Below are 19,153 nucleotides of genomic sequence, written 5' to 3'. Positions count from 1 at the left end.
TTTAGCAACTTCTCTTTCAAGGGTATTTCTAAAATGCTTTTGCAATAAGACAGCTACTTTAAGATCTTGTATAGATTGTCCTGGGAGATTGAAGAGTTCTCCTATTAGTTTCTCTGTTTTGTGATTCCTAATCATAGCTGTCAACTTTCCCCTTTTTTAAGGGAAATCCTATTCGGAATAAGGGAATTTCCCTTAAAAAAAAAAGGGAAATGTTGACAGCTATGTTCCTGATGTCAGATTTATGCCCATTTATCCTTCCCAAAAGGGACGCGGGTAGCGCTGTGGGTTAAACCACAGAGGCTAGAGCTTGCCTATCAGAAGGTCGGCAGTTCGAATCCCCGCGACAGGGTGAGCTCCCATTGCTTGGTCCCTGCTCCTGCCAACCTAGCAGTTCAAAAGCATGCCAAAGTGCAAGTAGATAAATAGGTACTGCTCCGGCGGGAAGGTAAACGGCATTTTCGTGCGCTGCTCTGGTTTGCCAGAAACAGCTTAGTCCTGCTGGCCACATGACCCGGAAGCTGTACGCCGGCTCCCTCAGCCAATAAAGCGAGATGAGCACCGCAACCCCAGAGTTGGCCACAACTGGACCTAATGGTCAGGGTCCCTTTACCTTTTATCCTTCCCAAACTATTGGTGGGAGTGCACCGGATGCAGCGTAAATTGCAGGTCTCATCAGTGCTGCACATTTTAAAATCCCAATTGGGTTTAAATATACTGGGAAAGGGTCCTCCATCTTGCCCATACTTTAGTCTCAAGCTACTCATGGACATAACTGCAAGAAGAAACCTAGTACAGAATGTATGGGGCCTGGTAGGGGAAAACAAGGAGCATAATAAGATGCAGAAGATGAGGGAGAGCCAACAAAGGCATCTGGAAATGGGCTTGGTCATGGTTAAAGTAGCAGCTGAGGATAATAGATAGCAATGACAGTTCTTTGGATTGTCTGATTGCAGGCAAGTGAGTGCATGGAAGGTTCCTGAGCTTGTTACAGGAGCATCTTCACATTTTCTGAGGTGTTGGCCACCCGTACATTCTAGCTAACAACTCTGTATCGGGGGGGGGGGGGAATCTAAGTTGTTTCAGCCTTCATGCAGCTTTCCGCCTCCAGCACTGAAATGTCCTCCTCTTTTTCAGAGCTTCAAGTTTCATAGACCTTTGCAGTTGCCCACAGAACTGTGCTGCTCAGATGCAACACACATGACCCATTAATCCCCATTAGGATGATTCATGCCGAACAAGTCTTCACTTGGATAGTTTACCTCATGGATATAATCTTTTATCATGTGGTGGATGTTTGTCATATTAAGTGGTGATTCAGTTAGGGTTTTTGTCTTTAGGTCATGAGTTTTGCTGTGGTGTCTGCAACATGCTGGTTCAAAATCCTGGTCAAGTCCATACAGAACTTGTAATCCTAAGTACAGTCAGGAGTAAGTTGAACTGAAAGCAATATGGCTTACTCTCAAGTAAGCAGGGCTAAGAATGGAGCCTTAGATGGGAAAGCCAGACACAGTTCAAATCCCTGCTCAACCATGAAGCTCCGTTTGAAACTATAGGTTTCTACACCATACATTTAAAGCTCATGGCTTCTCCCAGAGAATCTTGGGAATTGTATGTCTGTGAAGAATAAACTTCAATTCCGGGATTCTTTGTGGGAAACCATGTGCTCTAAATGCTCTCACAATGTAGGGTTGCCATATTTTGAAGAGCAAAAAAAGGGACACATTTGCCAACTTTTCACTATGGACCTCTCTGATGACTCTTTTTACGTACCCATGAGAAAAGGACATGTCCTGGAAAAAGAGGACATATGGCAACCCTATGACTTAATGATGGTATGGATGTGACCATGCTTGCTTGCCTGCATGCATACATATTGGACATGCAGACACTGGGGTCTGTGATGATCCACTGAGGGGGGCTCATTGCCCTGCCCCACTCATTAATGATCAGTCTTAAGAGCAGGGAGGGGTGATTTACATCCTCATTATTGGGCTACCCATACATTCCCCCCCCCCCTTGCTACCACCAAAAATTAGTAAAATCTTGAAAGGAAGGAATTTACTTAGAGGAGCAGGGATTAGTCACCCATGCCATAGAGCATGGACATATGGAAGAAGCTGTTCTGTTAGGTATTGGGGGAAATAGTGAGGTAAAGATGAGCTCCAGGAATCACAAGCATATCCACCCAGTTGTGTTCCATCTTCACTGGCTGTCAATACACATCAGGCTTTGAGTCAAGGTGCTAATGCTTAACTATGAAACCTTGTGATGACTAAAGTCCCACACATCTCAGAAAATCTCTCCTTATGCATCAACTCTAATGCTGTATACACATTACTGACTCAAACCACAGCTAGCTTGTTCTTTTTTCCTTTTTTTAATAATAATTTTTATTGGTTTTACAATTTAGTTTTACATTCTCAAATAAGAAAAATACAGCCCAACAGTATAGAATTCTCTGAATTCTCAGACTTCCATCCTCCCTTTCGAGGGGTCCACTAGTGATAATTTTCCGTGCATATCATATTATGCTCCATACTGTATATCCATAAATCTTTATTTTCTCCTATAGTTTTTTTAACATTGCATTATTTCAATCCTGCTAACATTTTTAACTATTTACAGTGTTCTGTCAAATATATTACAAATTTTCCCCAGTCTTTGTCAAAGTTTTTACCATCCTTATTCTTGATTTTCAGTCATTTTGGCCATCTCAGCATAGTCAGGTCGTGTTTTTTTCCAACTTGGGTCAAAGCTGCTTTGCAGGGAAATGCATCAAAACGTAGAATTTGATTAAAAATGAAAGGATAGACATGGGTTGTGTTCAATGTCATGTGTGCACACCATTTCTCAAACCAGCGAAACTTATGAGGAACGGTTGATGGAGCTGGGTATGTTTAGCCATGGAAAAGAGGAGACTGGGAGGATATGTAAAGGACTGACACATGGAAGACAGAGGAAACTTGTTTTCTCTTTCTCAGGAGGGTAGGACCTGAATTTTAAGATACAAGAAAGGAGATTCCGACTAAACATCAGGGAGAACTTTTTGACATTAAGAGCCATTTTACAGTGGAAAGGAGGTTTGAGGACAATCTACTATGAGTTGGTGGATCTTGCTGGTGAAGACAGGCAAGTTATTGCTGCTGACTGAGGTGGCTGAGTGTGTCACACTCTTTTGAGTCAGGACCACTGTAGATTTTGGCCATCTGTCATGGATTCTCCAGTTGAGATTCCTGCATTGCAGGAGATTGGACCAGATGAGCTCATGAAAAGGTACCAATATTATGTTTTACCAATAAAAGAAAAAAACACCCCAATAAATTCAACCCCGCTTCCTCCATAATCCCTCATGAGCCACGTCATCATCGCTTTGAATGCGGTAATTTCTGCAGGTGCTTGTGTACTTCGCCTAGAGTCCAAAGTAAAGGGCGGGTTGCCAGCAGAATATGGGAGGCAAGCCAGGCACGTATGGCGACAGGCCCATCTTTTCCCCTTTTTGGCGGGAATATACCGAGGCCGAGATTTTCCCTCAAGCCCTGCGACGGTTACGAGTTCCCGCCCACTCGTTCAGACCGTTGGTGACCGTGGCCGATTAAAAAGAGGCGGGGGGCGGGGGAGGAAAGAGCACGTCGCGCGGCAACTCCCGACCGATTTCGTCACCGCGTTCCTGCTTGTTACGCGGGAGAGGGGCGGAGGCAAGAAAGACGCATTGCCGCTGGGTGGGTGCGGGGAGGCGGGCCGGGCGGCGAGGGGGAAGAGCGGCGGCGGCGGCGATGGAATGTCACGTGGCAGGGGCGGAGGGGGTGTGGCCCTAATTTTTTTTAAAGAGCATGTCACGTGGCTAGGCGGGGGGGGCGGGCGGGCGATAGAAGGGAGGGTGGGGAGAGAGAGCAAGAGTAAGAGCGTCACGTGATGCCGGAGGCCCGGAAAGCTCTGAGGTGGAGCTGAGCGTCTCCTCCGTCCGCCATTTTCCTGCGGCGACCAGCTGTGCATGTGTGCGTGAGGGAAGGAGAAGGGAGGCTTACGGTGGTGGCGGCGGCGGCCGAGCGGCAGGCCGCGGTAGTGGTCGAGGCCGAGGAGGCGGGGAAAGAGGAGGAGGAGGAAAGAGGAAGGAGGAGAAGCCTCTTCCCGGGTGACAGGCCCGGCCCTTCCGAAGGCGGAGCGCTGCTGGGCGTCCTCAGCGGCCGCGGCGGCGTTGTTGAGGCCAGCCGGGACCGCCCTCCTTTCCTCCCTCCCTCCCTCCTTCCTTCCTTCCTTCTCCTTCTCCTTCTCCTCCTCCTTTCCCCGTCCCTGCTTCGCCAGCCTGGTTGAGGAATAGCAGCGGCACCGCTGAATCCGGCACCGCCATGTCTGGGCAGAGCCTGACCGACCGCATCACGGCGGCGCAGCACAGCGTGACCGGCTCGGCCGTGTCCAAGACCGTCTGCAAGGCCACCACGCACGAGGTGATGGGCCCCAAGAAGAAGCACCTGGACTGTGAGTCGAGACGGACTTCTCTTCGCTCTCTCTCTCTCTCTCTCCGTTTCTCCCTCCCCCCCCCGCGCCCCGACCTTCGCCATTCTCGCTGTCGCCTTCTCTGCCCTCCCCGCCAACCTCCCCAAGCAGCTCGCTGCCCGTCCAGGCCCGGTTTTATTCGCCGGCCAAATACTGTACTTGGATTGCAGTTCCTGTGCTTTGCTACAATATCTCAACGTAGGAACGAACACCCCCCCCCTTTTTCTACTCCCACTTTTCCACCATCCCCTCTGAAATGAGAGATGAAACGAGACGGCCCCCTGTTCTGGTTTTTACCCATTTCATTAATTTAGCCTATTAGATGCTTGGTTTCCAAACGACATACATACGTATAATATATATATATGCACACACACACATATATACATATGTGTTTGTGTGTATGTGTGTGTATAGATAGATAGATAGATAGTACCTACCATATATACACACAAACACTCTACTATAAGGGAATAAAAAGGAGATCATATGGTACATTAATATATCGTGTAACATGACACTTAAGAAATGTGTTCAGTTCTGCACAGCATCACCTCCCCCCCCCCCCAGTTTTAATTTTTACTTTTTTTCTATGAAGCTTTATACCCCTCTTTTCCCACAGTGTTTGACACCCTTTCGTCTTAAATTAAGGAACCTGTTACCTCACAGTGAGATTTTGGGCAGTTACTTTAGAATATACGTGTAATTGGTTTAGAAAGGAAGGGTCTATCAGTGGCTTTTAGCCGAATGGTTGCTGGCACACAAAAGTGGGGAATGGTGATTGTCTTCATGCAGACTTCCTGGACTAGATTGGATTTTGGTTGGACCTAGTAAGACACATGTTGTGTTCTTCAACTTTGGTCCCCAATCTTTCAGTGGTTTTCTACTGTGTCATCTCTTAAAACGTTTTTGATCTGTTGGGAATCATATCATTGCATTCTCTTGATACTCCCCCCCCCCCCCGCAAAAGTACAGTGTCTACTGTAACCATGCCAAACCATTGAATTGTTAGTTGATCTCCTCCGGATGTTTAACCAGTGCAACTTCAATATTAGTACCATTTTAGCCTATTGAAAGAAGTATAAGGATTAATGATTTAATTAGCTACAGCTGCTGCTTGTTTCCTGGCTATTTTATTTTTCTTCCTATTCTAATGGTTTGTCAGAAACAGTATAGCTGCTGCTGATAGTAACAATAATAACTCATTTACTGAATTGGTTAACTATTAGACTAATCTACCAATCAAACCAATTAAAGTTTCAGTACAACCATTATCCTTAGGCATTTTTTTCCAGTGTGACACTGAGTAGTTCACCACTTCCTTTATGAAACTTGCCTTTGTTATTTGATATGCTACATCTTTCCCTTGGCACTGTAATCTTCCTCCTAACTGATAAATGAAGCACACCTCCTGATATTTGAATTGTCTCAAACCTGCTTTCATTCTCCTGACAGTCTCTGTATATGTAATTTGAGCCTGTCTCCCTTACCTTGTTACTTATTTCAGGTTTCTCTTTCCATTGTACCCCTTGTCTAGTGTATAAATCAGGGATAGCGAACCTGTAGCCTTCCAGATGTTACTGGATTACACTTCCTATCATTTGTGGTCATTGGCCATGCTGACTGGGCTGATGGGAACTGATCCAACAACTTCTGAGGAGTCATTTCTCATTCCTGCTATAGAACGTGACTTTGGCAGCAACCACTTACTACTACTTCTGTGGCCTAGCTGCTCATCTTCAGGAAATTCTGCTCAGAAGAGGAACTGACACCATCTACTTCTGCATTGAAGTTACATTGTATCAAGATTTTAAATGTTGAAGTACATAAGTAGTGCAATTGTATCTTTAGCTTTGACAGCTTTCTGAGAATAAAAGTTTTCCAAGTTGCAGTTTAGAAAAATAACAACCTTCTTGCCAGGGCTGCTTGCAGAAAATTCTCAGAATGTTTGAGTTTTGCAGACTGTATATGTCTAAGTGGACATGTATGTCTCTGTACATACATGAGAGATATCACCAGTAGTTGGGAGCCTCTTAAATTGATTCTTCTGTACCCCGGTTGAAGTGAGAAAGGTTTGGGGAAATGACTGCTTAGAAGTTGGAATGATGTTTATGCCATCTTGGCACCTTTTGTTAAAGCTTGAAATATGGTCATGTTAATCTATTGCGACCAAATAAACACTTAAGCACTTGAGGGTCCAGCTGTGGGATCCACTGTTCATCTTCAAATGTCTCCATACTCAAGCAGCTTAATAAGGGACTACTAGCTTGTGACCCTTCAGATGTTCTTGCACCTGAGCTTCCATCATCCCTGACCTTTGGTCATGCAGGCTAAAGGTAATAGGAGCAGGAATTCTGTAACATCTTGAGGGTTACAGGTTAGCCACCCCTAAAATTTGTAACCATCCATTTTGCGGGGTGGATTGAGGCAATGGAATTTCACTTTGAGTCTGGCACCTCACCCGTTGATAATTCTGGCTGCCTCTAATGTGAGATCCCCAAGGAAAAAGCTAATATGTAGTATCCCCAAAGGCATCCCTGCAAGCATCTTCTTTGTATTCCTTGCCTATCGTAGTTTCATAAAGTTGTGAATGCCACTTTAAGGTACTTAGTTCCTCTTTTGAGGGTCCTGTCATTTGTTTCATTTCCTACTTTGTAATATGATGGTCTGTGCACTTTTTAAGTTACAAGTTTGCATAGTGAAAATAAGTTTGAAGTCTTCTGCTTCTTAATGGGTGTGTGGGCTCAGTATTGAAGTAAGTGGGTTGCATGTGACTGATGGGAATCTTAACATTATGAAGCTCTTAATAGTCTGATATCACCAGGCTTTGAGCAGCACCATAATGGAAGTAATTTTTAATTCTGCTGTATTATCAGGACTGTTGTGTTTTGTATGTTTATGAAATTGTCCTATGAATGTAGAACCTGATAGTGGGTGCAAATTTTGGTACCCACTTTGAGGTTTTGTTTTTTTAAAAAAGGCGAGCTTTCTGTGCTCAAGTTGCAACCAACCACTTGGGAAACATACTTCATATGATGCTTTATCCTATGATGCCTATTCCTTACTTCATGCATTCTCCATTACAGGTAATTGACCCCAAACTCCATGTTCTTTTATTCTATTTACCTCTGATTCCTTGTTCATTAAACCCCCCCCCACCAGATTCTTATGAAAAAGAGTGCTTATGTGAAAATATATTAGTTTCGCTATTTAGGTTTTTTTGGCAGTTTTAAAAATATATAATACATAGAATTACCATTGACATAAAAGGCTGATGGAACAGCTTGGAGAGGTTCCATGCATGCTCTTACATTTGGTTTGAGAAGATTTTTTAATGTGCATCTGAACAGCAGGTGCATGATATGTTCTTAGAAATTTTCCTGTAGAAATCTCCTGATGGCAGATGAAAACAAACATCCTTATCTGCCTGGAAGAGTGATCTGCAGCTGTAGAGAGTTCCAGCTGGTTTCTTATCACTTGTCCTACAGATGTTTCAAAGCCTGGTCTCTGCTTTAAAGCTTTTGAACGGGGGGGGGGGGGGTTAGCTTGCTGCACCCTGCCAGTTTTAGAAGTAGAGGACAAATTGTTGGGTTTATTCTTTTATGTTTGACAAGCAGGTAGAGTACTCAAGTTTGTGGTTCTGATTTGGAAAGATTGCACTAACACAGGCTTCCTCAAACTTGGCCCTCCAGGTGTTTTGAGACTGCAGTTCCTATCATCCCTGACCACTGGTCCTGCTAGCTAGGGATCATGGGAGTTGTAGGCCAAAAACATCTGGGGGGACAAGTTTGAGGAAGCCTGCACTAACAGCTGTAGGTGTTGCATGCCATAATCTCTTTGGGAAGACCTGGTGGCTTAAATCTTGTTCATATGCAGTGGCATAGTATGGGGGAGCACAGGGGCGGTTGCCCTGGGCACAATGCCACTGAGTTGCAGTGGTCCTGAAAGTGTTGCATGACTGGAAAGGAGGTGGCTTCCTTTCCAATTCCTCCACTGCTGCAATGGATCACCAAATCAGATCCATGTCCTTTGCTTACAGGTGCTGTGCACCACACGCTTCTCGCACAATTGCTGGCACTGCTGGAGCACCCAGTGGGAACAAAGAGGTGGCCAGATGAGCCTTGATTGGCAGTGTGTTGGCTCCTGGGTTGGACTGGCAGAGCTTCTTGTGAGTGCACAATGGAGAGCTGAAGTGGCTGGTACAGGGTGAGTTGTGGCACCTGAGGAGCTCTAGTTGAGCGGTTGGAGTCTGCATCCAGCACCTCCTGGGGAAGCCTGTACCTCAGAGTTTATGCTAAAAATGGGGGAGGAAGACCCATGGCAACATGCTATCTCCCTTCCCCAATTTTGCACCTTGCTCTGGGTGCTGGCAACCCACGCTATGCCACTGTTCATATGTAAGGTCTGAGCACTATATGTGATATTGGAAAGAAAATTTCAGCCAAGTCACATTGTTATGAGATGGTGGGAGAATGGCTATGCTTTCTCCTTAGCATGTAGTTTACTGGCTCACTATTGATTCATGAATGTGATGATGTTGTACTCTGCTTGTGGCTATACTGTAGCTTTCATTGCTTAGAGCAGCCTTTCTTATCCTGGTGATACTGATGCTCTTGACCACAGTTATCACCTTCCTGGACCATTGGCCATACTTTCTGGAGCTGATGGGAGTTGTAATCTCAGAAATCCTGGGAGGCAACAGGTTGGGGAAGGCTGGTTTATAGTTATCTGGAGAGAGCTGGCAGATGGTTCTGTCTTCCTTTTGCAGAGTTGGAAGTGGAGGAGGAAGATCTAGTCTTTTTTTTTACACTAAAGTGTGTCATAGCAACTTCCAAAGGAAGTAGATTGCCTTTAGTCTCCTTTAGACTATCTTAGAAAACTTGTTTGCTAGTACCCGTAACTATCACTAGTAATTTCCCTTTAAGATAACTTTTAAGTACAGTGGGACCTCGGGTTACATACACTTCAGGTTACATACGCTTCAGGTTACAGACTCTGCTAACCCAGAAATAGTACCTCGGGTTAAGAACTTTGCTTCAGGATGAGAACAGAAATCGTGCTCCAGCGGCGTGGTGGCAGCAGTAGGCCCCATTAGCTAAAGTGGTGCTTCAGGTTAAGAACAGTTTCTGGTTAAGAACGGACCTCTGGAATGAACTAAGTACTTAACCCAAGGTACCATTGTATTACACAAATGAAGGCCTGGATTCTGAGTGAGGTATTCCATCCTATTTAATGAATGTGTATTTTTGGTTTCTATATTTTAAAAGCATCTCTAGTAGTGTAACTGTATTCATGTGATGGTTGTTGGGTCATTCTCAATATGGTATTGGTGGTATGATGAGGTGTAGCTCTGTCTAGGGTGACAAACAATACATGTCTCTGAAGTGTGTCTGACACAGGCTGCTAAACTATGCCATCTCAGAGGTAAATCTTAGTGAATTCTTTGGGGCTTACTCCCAGGTAACTGGGATTAGGATTGCAGTTTTACTAGCCCAATTAAAGTACCTTGCATTTATACATGTATTACTATTAAAACTACAAGGGAGGGTGCTCAGATATTTAGCATTCAATAAAAAGCCCACATTGACTCAGATTGGTGAATTTAGTTTTCTAAGGTTCTCTTGGCAACGAAGTAAAAACTTTATGAAGGCTTTCAAAGCTGGAATCGTGGAGTTCAAGGAGAAACATCTGGGTTTATGAATGCTTTGGCCTTCTAAAGCCTGATTGCACAGTGTTCTTCCTTATTTGCTCTCTGTAAGCAGCATGTGGATACTGAATGGCTAATCCCTTAACTGACAACATTCATTTGATACTAAAAGTATTCCAGCTTCCTAGTAATGCCTTTTACCATATGGTCTGCTGCCTCTGAAATCCTGGGATTGAAAAATTCTTCCTTTACAATCTTCCACGATACCAAGCACCTAATTTTCCTTCCTTGCTTGCTTAAAGCATCATTAGTTGAGGAAATAAAAGTATTCTTATGTGTACATTATATGTTTAGATTGTCTTGTGTCTCAGTTATAATTGCTTTGTGGGTTGGAGTGGAAGAGGATATAATTCTATAGGGGAGAAAATCTCTTGTGGAGATGGTCTGGCACAGTCAGCCTGGCAGTGTTGTTCTCCTTTCACAGGAATTCTTGAAAGTTGGGCCAAACCTGAATTTTGTAATTTGTACAGCTGCTCAAATTGGGATTGATTGTATAACTTCAGACCTCACACACTTTAATATTTAAATTACAACATGTGGAATTATTTCATGAAGTTTTTGGAGAGCATTTTATTTGCTGGATTTGATGCTTGTTTCCTAGAAGGCATGTGAAAACTCCTTCAAGTATAAAATAAGATTTATTGTTTCAAATTACCAATGCCAACATTCAGGAGGGAAATTGAAAAAGTTTTGTCTTATGCCAGGATTAGGTATAATCAGCTCCCAACCTGCATTGCCCATCTCAACGCAAATGAACCACTGTATAGTATATTCAAACATAAAGAGTAAAAAACAACTGTTTGAAAGTGCAATCCAAAAGTTACAGCACACACTGGAGTGTAAAGTATGAGTAGACCTTGTATTCCAGCAACTGAAACTCTTCATTATTCTAGAAAAAATATGCTGTTTCATGAAATCACAATTAAATGACATCATGTAAAACCTTTTTTGCAGACTTGGTTATTGACAAGTAAGGTAGCTTTGGCCTCAGTTCAGCTTAGTGGGGAGCATTGTTGCTGAGATGTAATTATCCTAGTTTAAAAGATTTTCTGTCTTAACAATATTGCTATTAGAATACTGTCACATGCTCTATGCTAAGGGAAAACCTGAGAGAAGGTATTGGCGAAAAGTTTTCTAATTCCTTTCAAACTTAAAACTGTGTTCCCTGATTTAATATCTCTCACTGTAAAACAGTTCTAAACTATTAATATATCTGCATGCACAATACATGTAGATTTATGTTTCCTACTGAATCCTTCAATCACAGGGCTGTCATACATAACTGCTCTAGTCTGTGTTCATCACAAAAAGGCAGATTGGTCCACAGGATCTGATATCAAATCCCGTTTGAGCTGTGGACTAATTGGCAACAGACAAATCACGATCTGTCTCAGTTTTGAATCAGAAGGAGGAATAATGACCACCTTGTTGCTTTTTTTAAAGGCACGTGCAGCATTGTAAATCAAACATAGCAGTAGCTAATTCTTTTTTTTTTTCAAGCAGTAGCTAATTTTAAGCTCAGGCAGCTGGTCTGTTACATCAAGAGCTTTCTGTACTACTGTATATACAGCTCACCTGGCTCGTGCATAATATGTTGTTAAGGCAACAATATTTTTGTGTTTCTGGCTGTTCCTTTTAATATTCAAAGTACAATTTCACCTCACTTTAAAAAAGCTTTCTTTGAAGGCAACCCCCTCCCCAAGCTTCTGAAAAGTTCATGATCAAGCATTCATTTCCCAATACTGAAAATGTTTTGGCAGAGTATTGGGCGCAAGAGATCTCATTTGAAATTGCGTCGTGTAGCAAGAGGGTGGACCCTTCTGCTAGAGAAAGCGAAATTAAGCTGAAGGAACTCAGCTGCTGTAAACACAGAGGAGAGGGGAGTGCATGAGTCAAGACTTGCTACGGCTCATGAAACGTTGATCAGAATTTGTGCTGGGTATCTGTTGTAATGTGGGTGTCAAATAAAGTAACAAGATGTGCTTAATTCATTGTGGAAAATGAGGATGGTAAAATGGACCTGCAACATGCCTACTTCTATTGGGCATCTGTAAAAGAACTACATTGCTTAGTATCACTGTTGACACAATTTGTGTTGAGTCTCTCATATTTTAATCATTGGCAATTTTGAGGCTTTGCTGTGGTTTGCAGCACTGCTTTATTTTGCTTAAAATGTTGAAAATATTTTGTTCCATAAGTAAAACTAACTAAAACTTCCTCTAAAATCAGTTACGACAACTAGACAGATTTTTTTCAACATCTCCCCCCTTCACCGTTTTTGAAATATTCAATTAACTCTTATTATTTTAGTCAGGGTTGAAATAGACTTGGATATCATCTCAAATATTTAATTTTGTTTGATGTAAACTGGGTTCTGATTTTTTTAAAAAAATGAAAAGCAGTGTATAAGTACTTGAAATAAATTGAAAAAAATTAAAAAATGAGATTAGAATATTGTCTGATGCTGTGTTAATCCAGGTATAGGAGATGAACTAATTATTTAGGTAGAAAACAATCTTATCCAACAATAGATAACTTTTGTCAGTTGCCTAGCAATAAATAAAATCTAGAATCCATCAACACTTCTTATAATGAATAAATCCCTGACAGAGTTTATATTCCTTGATTAGGCACCTGTTAACATTATTGTATTGTGTTTCATGCAGCAAGGGTGTGCAGAAAAATCTGAATCCTGGATTCCTGGTTTACAGCATCTTTCAAGCCACTTCTCTACATGCTTGTTTCACTTAATACTGCATAGATAACAGACTATGTAAAGTTCCTGAGTGGTGCCCTGTGACTTGGCAAAGGGCAAACCCATTTGGCTCTGTATTCTTGGTACTTTTTGGTGGTTAAATGGACAGTACCTAGGGCATGAAGTCAGCCATGGGTTTAGGTTAGGTTTTAGGTTTCAGCCTGCAGCCCATATTAGATTGTTACCCCATGGTACTGTAGAACCTCACACTTCTTTCGTACAGAGGTGCTTATTTCTGTTCTTGCATAGTATGTGTGCTACAATTTTAATTTGAGATCTTTTTTTGGCATGGCACTCAAGGGACAAGGAATACTTAAATGTTCCCAGCTTCTGAGCTACACCTTTCCATATTCAGGTCAGTGGTAGTCAAACAGGCTCATAAGTAATCTCATTCCAGCTTGATTAGATATTGGTGATGAGCATAATGGAAACTGTAAAACTAGCACTGAAGTATTGCGTTTAAATGTCAAGTATATGCTTATTCTCTATATGAAAACTTGGGCAAAATATATGTACTGCAGTGGCAACTACTAAAGGCAATTTTTTAATTTTTTTTAAGGAAAAACTGGGTTAAGAAAACTAGAGGCATGTTCAGGTATTTGTCTGACCATGTGAACATTTAAAGTGTGAATGCACATGCAGATGTCACCCCAATGTCCTTGTGTACCTCATGCTTCCCCGGACCCTGACCTTCACTGTGTTAAACAGGGGTCTTCTATTTGAGTTCTGTTAAATGTTATTAGGCATACACACACATACCATAGTAGGGGTGGTGATGAGGGTCTCCGTTAAAACAGGGTTGCTGATCATGCAAGGCATTTTACATGAGTTACTTGAGTGATAGTGTGTAAAGCCCCCAACAGAGTCCTTTCTGAACCTTGCTCTTTCCATGATAGTTTTGTAAAGTTATGAACAACTTCATGCCACATCTGCTAGGATATTTTCTGCAGTGTTGGTTTTACTTATAATAGCTATCTGCCTGCCTTGGGCCTAACTAAATGTCCTCAGTCCTGTATACCTGAAGGAGCGTCTCCACCCCCATCGTTCAGCCTGGACACTGAGGGCCTTCTGGCAGTTCCCTCATTGCGAGAAGTGAGGTTAAAGGGAACCAGACAGAGGGCCTTCTCGGTAGTGGCGCCCACCCTGTGGAACACCCTCCCTTCAGATGTGAAGGAAATAAGCGGCTATCCTATCTTTAAAAGACATCTGAAGGCAGCCCTGTTTAGGGAAGTGTTTTAATATTTAATGCTGTATTGTTTTTAACACTCAATTTGGGAGCAGCCCAGAGTGGCTGGGGAAACTCAGACAGATGGGCAGGGTATAAATAATAAATTATTATTATTGTTGTTGTTATTATTATAACTAAATACTACTTTTTTGTTCAATAGTTGTTAGCTGTACAATGAGCAGTCCTAAAGAGTTAATGTCATGGCAAATTTTTGTGACACCTTGGTATAAACAAGCAGTTAAGATTTGAGGGCTTCTTATTCTGTGGATACTTTATATGGGTCAGTTAAGGCATTTGCTATCTTGGGTGTATGGATGCATGTTCTTTAAGACTAAAGCCTACAGATTTTTGGCTTTGACAGGTTACTAGTGGCTTTGGGCCCTCTATAATGGTGTTATTGTTGGACCCATGACACTGTCAATACAATTATTGAAGCCCTTAGACTCAAACAAAAACAGGATTTTCCCTGCCTTAAAAATCAACGCATTGTATGCCAACATGTGTCAGTTATACTCCATATGGATGGAACTACTTTCTGACAATTACGCTTTTCATGAAAGCAAAGCAATTTCATATTCATAATACTCTGTCATTAATTCTTTGACTTAGTGTGAAATCCTTGTTGCAAATTAGATATTTCAGACTTTGTACTTTGCATGCTTGGCTAGGGCATCTGGTGGGCTACAGGTTTCCCATTCTTGACTTAGATATATTTCAGATGCTGCTGCAAAGCAAAACAGTCTACTTTATGCTTGAAATGATAGTCTGATTTACTACTTGACGGAGTTTTTACCTGTTGAGTACTGCTCCTGCTGGATAGTATTTTGATGCAATTCTGCAGTTTGCTCAGCTAAATAAAATTATTGGGTTCTTTTGCAAAATGATGCCAAGAAGGATGCAAGGAAGGTAGCTATGTGGGCAGAATGTGGTATTGTAACATTGGAAGCCAAGTGATGAAAGTACTCAGAGCAGAAGCAGCATACGTCTTGTAAAACACCTTCTTAGATTACGTTTCTGTTATAGTATGTTGGTTAATTGTAATTGGCTCCTTGAAATATGGCCACACCAAATGGCATTGTTCCAGAAACCTGCTGAATCTTGGTATGCAGAGTCGATACCATCAGGGAGGTTGTACATTGTCCTTTCTCATATGCCCATTAATCTTACCATGAAAGTATCTGTCAATGATTATTTAGGATATCTTGTTTTAAGGCTGGTGGTTTAACCTGTTGCATACTTCAGTGCTGCTGTGCAAAGCAATGGGTTAATAATGATCTTTAGGAAGAGCGATAAGTGATTGTTTTAATATTGGAGGACTCCTGAGGCCCTGACGTTAAAGATTTGTGCAACAATACTTGATTAACATAGGATTTTCAAGTCCTCCTTCTTTGTCAGGCAAGCCAGGGATAGACAAAATATCGATCTTGATCTGCTGATTGACTGCTTGGTTATTTGTGGTATATCAACAAGGATTTATGCCTCCCAGTTCAACAAGAGTAACAACAACAAAATGACTCTTCCCTGGCCTAAATTTTATAGCTGAAATGATGGAAACTTGGGATAAGCAGGAGGTTGTTTGTTTGTGTGTGTGTGGTAATAAGTTCCATTTTTATTTTGGTGATCAAAACAAATTCCTGGACACAGAATTTAATTATTTAAGTGCTTTTTTGCCCCAGGCTTTGGTTGATGAACCTCAAGGTTTTAGAACAAAACAATCCTGATCCTGCAAGCCTGAAGTCTGCCCACCTCTGAGGCAAGCCACCTCAAACTTGGGTCAGTAGCTGCCTCTGGTATGATGAGTTAATAAAAAGTGGGGTAGGAGAAGCTGAACCTTTTTCATGTTTGCCTAAAGGGCCTCTTAAATGGCAGCTTTATTCTGTTTGCCTTTCCCAGTTTTATTTATTGAGAGCTGATGCATAGTGCAGCATGTGGTAACTTTATCTCTGCAACAAGTTTTAATCATAGCATATAGTACTGCACAAAATATTGGCTGTCTACCAGCTGATCCCTTATTTAAACCCAGAAAATGATAAATCTCCCTAGCACAATTTATAGCTTGAGATAAAAAGAATACAGCAAAGAATATTGTGAAAATCAGAAAAGATAAAAGCAGTTGGACGTTTTTTGATGTTAATGTTGAAAAAGACAATAAAATGGCTCATCAATGTTAAAAAACAGAAATGTTTTTGAAAGGTAGACCAATGTGTGTGGTGCTTCAAAATACTGAGGAGAGACTTTGTGTTGTGACAGTGGACTACTAGACAGTGCAGAAGAGCCTAATAAAAAAAAAATATTAGCTGAAAAAGGCCCATCTAGTGCAGCTTCCTCTTCCTGCAGTGGCTGACTATGGGAAGTCCATAAGCAGGACCAAGAGCAACAGCACTCCCTCATTCATTTTCTGATAGTGGAGGTTATAAATAGCCATCATAAGTGGGAAACATTGAGAACCGTTTTTCTCGTTCCCTGCTTTATGTAACATGGTATCTGATAAATTGTCCAACTATGGATTTTGGATTTACCTAACTCAAGATACTCCTTTGGCCTGCATTTGTACTCAGACGTTTGAACAAGGGAACAAAGCTGGGTTTACTGAGGGATGCCCCATTTTGAATAAAAGTAAGTTATCTGGTTTTTCATTCCATTTTTTTCACAGTCTCTTATGGAAGTCAAATCGTGTGCTGGAAAAACCGATTATGGTAACAGTATATCATACCAGCAGCAAAATTACAATAGACCACAAACACATTTTGACTAATCTTACATTTGGCAAATAAGCCAGCTTCTGTCAATAGTTAAAAACCTTTTGGGAAGATCTTTAGTATTTGGAAGACCCCCTCATTAATTAACTGTTGATGTTCATGTGCCTTGATTTTGTGTTCATAGAATCATAGAACTGTAGAGTCGGAATGGTCTTGGAGGATGATCTAGTCCACAGTTAATCACAGTTGTGGTGGCCAAGCAGCTTTATTTGTGAAGCTGGTGGTTAGGGTCCATGCAGTTCAGTCCATTTCATGTTTACTCAGAGGCACATATATTTCCAATATTCATTGTTGGTATATTTGCATAGTTGACATTAATGATGGACTTTGCTTTGATTCTCAGTGCTGCTTTCTTAGATAATTGGGTATATTTTTTACTGTTCACATACCTCCTGTATTATCATACTAAGTTGTTTCAGCAGATATGCCTGGGAATATATGTAACATTTGAACTCTGGCATGGCTTTTCATCAACAAGAGGCCATACACCCCAAACTACTTAGCTGTGTTAAGCAGTTCTTCAGTGAGAGCCTAGCTAACATGCTTTCACCATTGACCCTTGGCTCTGCAGGATATATGAAAACTTGAATGGAATTTGTTCTCTTTAGAGAAAGGCATGAGTCTGAAGAACAGCAGTAGTTAACTTTGGATCAGTAACCTACATGGCATATTTTAAGTCTTGTCACAGTTTAACTTTCTCAGCAGCCACATCAGTTTCCTGAGGCCTTAGCGCTGCATCATTTTGAAGTCTGTCTGTTGTTGGGAAACATTACTGTAGCCTGTACAGTGCTACAGTTCAAGTGCTATTCATTCCTTTTATGACATCAGAGGCTCTTCAAAGAAAGGAAGTGGTTCTCATGATATTTTTGGATGCCTTATTTTCAGACCTTTTGGGTTTCAATAAGCTTGATCAAATGCAATGATCTCCTGGTTAAGTGGACATGAATCCATGAGCGCTTATGCCCCAATACACTTGTTGGTCTTTAATGTGCCATAGGACTTCTAGTTTTAGCTACCACAGAGTTAAGATGGCTATTCCTTTGCAAAGTAATACATTGGATGTTTTAAATCTAATTAAATAGCTTACTGTTGGTGGAGTAGGGTTGAAGAGGGATTTCCTGGCCATATTGTGATACAGATTTGGAGGACAAGTAACCTATAGCACGTTGAGGCCTATATTGCTGGAAAATGCTCTTATTTGAAAACCTGGAGAGCTGTTGTCCATAAGTATAGACAGTTTGAAGCTGTCTTGCCAATCATTGCAAGAACTAGATTTTTTAAAAAAAATCCATATAAATGTAAATTGGCCCACATCTCTGTACCTCAGTTCTGCAGAGCTGCAAAGCTGAGGAATAGCCACTGAGGTGTCCTTTGTGTGATCATACTTTTGAGCAGGGGTGCCCAAACTTTTTCCAAAGAGGGCCAGATTTGATGAAGTGAACATGCATGAGGGCCAACCAAAGTTGTTGAACTCTTTTTAGGATTGAAGTTGTTGAGCTTTTTATACAATTTTACTCCAAAATTGTTGAGCTTTTTTTTTTTTTACAGTTCTACCACAAAGTTGTTGGAGCTTTTTGGGAGATTTTACCCCAGGAAATAAACTGATAAACTGCCACAGGGGCCGGATTAAACTAACCGGCAGGCCGGATTAGGCCCCTGAAACAGACTTTGGACATGCCTGCTGTAGAGCTTACAGGGGGAAGGGGAGAATCCTCAGCAAGGCCATCTGGCTTCTTGTAATGTACCTGCAATGGCATTTAATTGAAGTCTGGAGAATTAAGTACCGTACTGAAATTTCTCGTATTACCATCCAACCTGTGTTATTGGCAGTACTCTGTTTATGGAACACTCTCCCAAGTGACATTCATTTGGCTCTCATGGTAGGTACATTTAAACAGACATTTTTATTTGTCCAAGCTTTTTGATCTTAATTGAAATTTGCTTTTATTGGGGTATGCTATAGTCACCCACTGTATCTGATTTGTGATTCTGTGGTTTTAATGGCTCTCATTATAATGTGTCTTGTTTCCTCTAGTTTATCTTTTTTGCCAGCTCTGGATTGTAGGAAGGGTGGGATATAAAAATAAATCATAATCTTTAACCTGGTTCTCCCTATTTTATCCCTAAGTGGCCGTGTGAGAGAATTCGGGGAGAGGGAGAAACTGACTGGCCCAAGGTCACTCAGCAAATTTCATGGCTGAGTGGGTGTT

The 19,153-nt window shown here is 41.7% G+C and overlaps 1 protein-coding gene across 8 annotated transcripts in view; it reads left to right on the top strand.

Moving 5' to 3' along the window:
• The first annotated feature begins 3,876 nt into the window (after positions 1–3,876).
• The window catches only part of PICALM (phosphatidylinositol binding clathrin assembly protein), a 64,333-nt gene continuing 49,056 nt past the window's right edge, over positions 3,877–19,153 (top strand). For 5 of the 8 annotated variants that reach the window (XM_081002061.1, XM_081002059.1, XM_081002055.1 and 2 more), the window contains exon 1: positions 3,879–4,476. In XM_081002061.1, the coding sequence (XP_080858187.1) occupies positions 4,347–4,476 (130 nt within the window). In that variant the 5' untranslated portion in view covers positions 3,879–4,346. Of the gene's footprint in view, positions 4,477–19,153 lie in introns of all 8 variants that reach the window. The other 3 variants (XM_081002060.1, XM_081002054.1, XM_081002057.1) reach the window with 2 other exon arrangements.

The sequence above is a fragment of the Podarcis pityusensis genome (genome assembly GCF_964106645.2).
Source record: "Podarcis pityusensis genome assembly, chromosome: 4".
Taxonomy (NCBI): domain Eukaryota; kingdom Metazoa; phylum Chordata; class Lepidosauria; order Squamata; family Lacertidae; genus Podarcis; species Podarcis pityusensis.
The sequence above is the reverse complement of the archived record's forward strand: the minus strand, read 5'-3'. Positions and strand labels throughout refer to the sequence as shown.